This window comes from Helobdella robusta (assembly GCF_000326865.2).
Source record: "Helobdella robusta unplaced genomic scaffold HELROscaffold_37, whole genome shotgun sequence".
NCBI classification, from domain to species: Eukaryota; Metazoa; Annelida; class Clitellata; order Rhynchobdellida; family Glossiphoniidae; genus Helobdella; species Helobdella robusta.
In genome coordinates, this window is record NW_008704785.1 from 1,138,136 (window position 1) to 1,144,135 (window position 6,000).

Sequence of the window (6,000 nt, forward strand, 5' to 3'; positions counted from 1 at the left end):
CACACAAACACCACACACACCACACACACACACACACACACACAGGCAAACACACACACACGCGCGCGCACACTGGGCCAGTTACATTTTCGGAATTAAAAAAAACCCCATTTCACGTAAAGGCCCTTTATCTTTTGGTGGTTCCGTATCAGTACCCCCCCCCTCCTTGCCCACTCTTAAATCCGGCCCTATATGCACACCCTACACACACACACACACTCACACAGACACACACACACGCAGACACACTCACGCACGCAGACACTCACGCAAGCGTGTTTATTTTTGGAATCTTACAGTGGCTCACATACTCCACTATATTATGTATTAAACAGACGGGGGGTGGACAAAAATTCCCATAAATTCTTTATCTAGTTTTGGAGAAATTGTATTTAAGAAGAAAAAAAAAATAATAACAATAACAATAATAATAAAACGTCTTGAGTCAGTTATTAACAACTGACGTTAAGAATTTTGTTATAAGGAAGAAAACTGAACATGCCACCACTAACATGGCCAACCTCATAAAAATAATAATATAATAATAATAATTATTATTATTATAATTATTATATTAAATAATTATATTATTGTTACGTATTGAGAGACCCCTGTACGAGTTTAAAAGCCATGTCAACGACGCTTTGCTGGGCAGAATGGTGGTAGCAGACAAAGAATTCATCCAGACCACCGTTTGGTGTCTTTATAATTCGCCTGCGAGTATGTAAATTATTATGTAAAGAATTTGTGTAACTTTTTGTGTAATTTTTATGTAAATGTGAAAGTGCGTATGTTAATGTAATGTATGCGTGTATGTTAATGTAGGTGGGCGTGTATGTTAATGTATGCGTGTATGTTAATGCATTGGGATTTTAATTGTTAATGTGTGAATATAATGTAAGTATGTGATGATTGTAGCAACCAAAATTAATGAGAAAGAGAAAGAGAGAGAGAAAGTAGAGAGAGATATATATATATATACAGATAAAAGATAGATAGATAAAGAGAGAGAGAGAGAGAGAGAGAGAGAGAGAGAGAGAGAGAGAGAGAGAAAGAGAGTGGAAGAGAGAGAAAACAAAAGAAAAAGAGCCAAAATACTGCTAACTAATTACTGACCCAACGACCCAGTAGTAAGTGTGCACATCATCGCGGCCACCGTTACTACTCGATTCGTCGTTCTTATACTCGACTCTCTTACATCGAAACTTGATGCCATATTCGGATACCGGTTCGTCGGTAAATTTCCTTTCCGGTGGCGATGATGATGATGATGACGGCCATGGAGATTTCCTCAACTGCAGTAATAAAAATATTATTTGTTTATTTATTTATTTATTATTATTATTTTGTACAGTACTATTACAACTACTTTTAATACAAGAACTAAATTACTACCGCTACTACTACTGCTACTACTACTACTGCTACTACCGATACTAATGCTACTACTACTGCTGCTACTACTAATACTACTACTACTACTACTGCTGCTACTTGGATGAGCAATTTGAAAAAAACGAATTTACCTTATTACTATCCCCAAAAAGATCATGAATAATGCCGCAGACTCTGTTGAAATTCATCGTGACGTCATAGTTTGTGGCGGAAGTGAAGTTGGCCAGCTGCTGCTGTGATGGAGTTAGTGTGATCTCGTTGCTGTGATCTACGTAGCAGTAATTGAAGACTGTGTTGTTGTAGCCGGCGTTTAATCTTGATGTGATTTGTATTATTAATGGCGTAATAAATAAATAAATAATAATAATAATAATGATGATATTATTATTATTGTTATTATAACTCTCTAAACAGACCTACAGGAAAACGATTGGAGGAATAATTAAATGAATGAATGAACGAACGAATGAGTAAATTTAGAAATGAATGAATGAATGAATAAATACATAGAATAATATAAACTTGAGGGCGGGAAGGATGAAATTTCTTTGGTTCAGATGTTCAAATGACGTCACGAAATCATTCATCTTTAGGTATCTTATTTTTCTCTTTAAATTTTGAACGTTTGAGGAAGAAAAAAAAATGGAAAGATGAATGAACGAATGGATAGAAGGAACAAAGAGACAAACGAACAAACGAACGAACATACAAACATGCAAACGAAAAACAAACAAACGAACGTCATCTTTGTAACAACCGGTCTTTTCAAAGAAGTCCAGCGAATACTTCCTCATCGGTGACTTCAAACCTTTTTTAGCATCACTACCAGCACCACCACGATCGTCGTCATCATCATCATCACCATTGTCATCATTATCATCATCGCCATGGCTTAGTTGGTTGCGTATGTATAAGGTGCTATCTGAATTGTTCAAGTGAAAGATATCTGATGTCACTCGTGCGATTGAGTGATTGACGGATGAGTAGAAGAATGAATGAATGAATGAGTGAATGAATGAGTGAATGAATGAGTGAATAAACTGTTGAATAAAAGAATGGATCGATATACCATGAATGAAGGAATGAATAATTCACCAAATAAAAAAGTAAATGAAGAATTAAAAAGCAATTTAGCAACAAACCTGACATCTGTCTAGCCATAATGTAATTCTTGCTCTTACCGCCATCACTATTTCTATTATCCTTATCACCATCCTCAACTTTAGGTGACGGTTCATACTTCAATCGTTTCTCCATTTTAAATAGCTTCAGAAATCTCTGCTTTACTGTCTTCAATTTGGGTGCCTTTAGGAACCAATCAATGTTTGCTAGAGCCGGTCTAGCGTCCAACTTCAGACTGGTTTGTTGGTTTATTTGTTTGTTTGTTCGTTCGTTCGTTCATTCATCGACTCATTTATCAGATAAGATATCAATCGAATTCATTCATCTATCCATTAATCTATGTATCCATCTATACATCCAAATATCCAAGAGTCCGTCTATTTATTCATTCATTTATTCATTCACTCTTTCTTTCAATTAGACCTCCATTTATTTACTCACTCACTCATTCACTCACTCACCCATCATCTATTCTGTCTATCACACCGGAATATAACAACTGGGTGTGCGAGAATTTTAATTGGCTGACCATGAAGAGGTCAGCGGATGGCCACGGACCAATGAGATCGCTAGAAATCGGGTCACTTTCTAGCAGCGTGGCGAGAACCGAGTTCTCCTAAGGAAACAAAATCATAAAAATAACTAATAATAATAATAATAATAAAAAGAAGAAGAAAAAGAAGAAGAAGAAATAAGAATAAAAACAAACCGCATAGAGCGCAAGCAAAAATGTTCTATAGCCAATTTCAAACGGTCTATCGTAAACTCCATAACACTCATTATTATTATTTGCATTATTATTACTATTATTATTATTATTATTATTGTTATTATTATTATTATTATTATTATTATAAAGTTCGATCCATAGTAATTTCGTATCGAATTGTTGGTTCTCACTGTGCGACAGCATGTGGCTGTATTTGAGGAGGCAGTCGACGTCGCGTTTTTGCCGCGCCGTCAGGTGGCTCGCCACTAAGTAGCCCTATAATAATAATAATAATGATGATGATAATAATAATAATAACAATAGGAGAAAGAAATTACAGCAACAAAAAAGAGGTAGTAGAAATACTTTATAGTAGAATGATGAGCCCAAGCTCTGAAAGATCCTTCTTGAACAGTAATAGTCTTCGGACTGAAATTATAGATAATAATAATAATAATAATAATAATAATAATAATAACCATAATAATAATAATTACCATAATAATAATAGTAATATTAACTCACCATGTTCCCAAAATCAGCTGCCTCGAAGCTAGATAGACATTCATCTACTTTAAGCTGGAACAAAAGCATGAATAAAACCGTGAAAAAATATATCATTAATAAGAGAGAGAAAGAGAAAGAGAAAGAGAGAGAGAGAGAGAGAAAGAAAGAGACATAGAAAGAGATTCAGAAAGACACACACACACACGCACACACACACACACACACACACACACACACACACACACACATACAAACTTTTACATCCAAATCAAGGACCACCACTCTTTTATAAGGAGAGTAATCAAAAAAGGATTCACTCATGGTGACTTGGTTTAATTTTTCGTTTACATTCGTGTCATAAGCCTCTGGGTTAAACATCAGGAATGATAAACAGCCTCTAAACAACTCGTCTAGGCGAACGTGATTGGCTGGGTCCGAAAACGCTCTGGTTAATATTAATTTAATAGGCCGTTAATTAGTTGAATATAACGGGCAAACACATACATACACGCACACACACCCATAAACACACAAACAAACAAACATAGACGCATACAAACACACGCGCACACATACACATACATTCACTCCCACACACATATACATACAAACATATACATACAAACACACACATACAAACACACATACAAACACACACATACAAACACACACATACAAACACACACATACAAACACACACATACAAACACACACATACAAACACACACATACAAACACACACATAGAATCACACACATACAAACACACATACGTAATGTAAATACTACTAAAGATTATTATTATTAATCACTTTTCAACTGAGGCAAACTGAAGTCTTATTAGCCTTTCAATATCATTCGCGACTGTTGATAACTGAGATCTCGAACACCTTTTAATCAATAAATAAATAAATTAATTAATTTAATTAATTAATTATGACATAATGAATGCTACTAGCAGCAGCAATAGCAGCAGCAGTAACGACAACAGCAGCAGCAGCGGTAGCATCAATCGAAACCTTACTAGTAATATAGTAGTTGTAGAATCAGTAGTAGTTTGTTACTGGTACAAAATAACAGTATGAAATAAGATAACGATCTTAGTATGAAATAATGTGGAACAATAAAACAAATAAAACAAATAAAACAAAGAAAACAAGTGGCAAACTTGGAACTCGGTACCGCCACAAGCAACACTGCATCGTCACCTAACAACATGTGGATTACATTCATCAGAACACCTTCCACTGAGACTGTCGTCCTATAATTATTTTATTATTAATTTTAATGTCGTCATATAATTATTTTATTATTAATTTTAATAATTTTTTAATAACACGCACACACACAAACACAAACAGACATACAGACATATAGACAGACAGATAGACAAACAAACAGATACACACACAAACTAGCAAACAGACACAGATATACAGACAAACAAACAGACAGACGGATAGACAAACAAACATATACACACACAAACACATACACACACAAACACAAACAAACACACACAAACATACACACACACATACTTACATGAATACAGGTCTCTTAGAAATGAAAGAGACGAGCGAGTTTAAAGTAACCAAGGCACCTCTGATTAATATTAATTTGTTGTTAGGTGTCACTATGTGTGGATAGCTGTATAATACATCTTCCTGTGTGTGAATTTGTGAGTGTGTGTTTGTATGTGTGTGTGTTTGGGTGTATTTGTGTGTGTGTGTGTGTATGTGTGTGTCTGTGGATGTTGTGAGGGCATTTGTATATCTGTCAAGTATTTGTGTGTGTCCGAAGATTTTGTGTGTGTATTGGGGTGTATTTGTGTGTGTTTTTGTGTGTGTGTTTGTACTTGTGTGTGTTGACGTGTAATCTGACCCTGGCGTCTAATTCTTGGAGGTCTTTCGATGAAATGTCTTTCTTTAAATAAAGAACACCGCATGGCGCCATTCCCGCTTCTAAATTTTTCGATAATTGCTCGCCGCCTAATTATTATTATTATTATTATTATTATTATTGTTATTATTATTATTATTATTATTATTGTTATTATTATTATTATTAATATTGTTATTGTTAGTATTATTATTTGTTCGGGCTGATTGCTAGTAGTAATAGTATTGCTATCTTTAATCATTAAAAGGCATTTCAAAAGGCAGTTGAAGACATTCATTTTTCAGCAACAGGTTCGAAATAAGCGGAGAACCTTTAACGGAACTATATAAATCATCTAACAATAAGAACAATAATATTATCACCATC

At 34.6% G+C, this 6,000-nt stretch overlaps 1 protein-coding gene across 1 annotated transcript in view; it reads right to left on the bottom strand.

Moving 5' to 3' along the window:
* Positions 1–381: 381 nt before the first annotated feature.
* The window catches only part of HELRODRAFT_192710 (hypothetical protein), a gene marked incomplete at its 5' end in the record, with an annotated part of 9,065 nt that continues 3,446 nt past the window's right edge, over positions 382–6,000 (bottom strand). Inside the window, 15 exons of the mRNA XM_009023564.1 lie at positions 382–714; positions 1,117–1,295; positions 1,527–1,710; positions 1,918–2,003; positions 2,136–2,317; positions 2,538–2,752; positions 2,979–3,133; positions 3,227–3,502; positions 3,593–3,655; positions 3,752–3,805; positions 3,989–4,178; positions 4,545–4,622; positions 4,901–4,993; positions 5,278–5,401; positions 5,619–5,723. Coding sequence (XP_009021812.1) covers positions 594–714; positions 1,117–1,295; positions 1,527–1,710; positions 1,918–2,003; positions 2,136–2,317; positions 2,538–2,752; positions 2,979–3,133; positions 3,227–3,502; positions 3,593–3,655; positions 3,752–3,805; positions 3,989–4,178; positions 4,545–4,622; positions 4,901–4,993; positions 5,278–5,401; positions 5,619–5,723 — 2,105 coding nt within the window. The 3' untranslated portion in view covers positions 382–593. The remainder of the gene's footprint in view (positions 715–1,116; positions 1,296–1,526; positions 1,711–1,917; positions 2,004–2,135; positions 2,318–2,537; positions 2,753–2,978; positions 3,134–3,226; positions 3,503–3,592; positions 3,656–3,751; positions 3,806–3,988; positions 4,179–4,544; positions 4,623–4,900; positions 4,994–5,277; positions 5,402–5,618; positions 5,724–6,000) is intronic.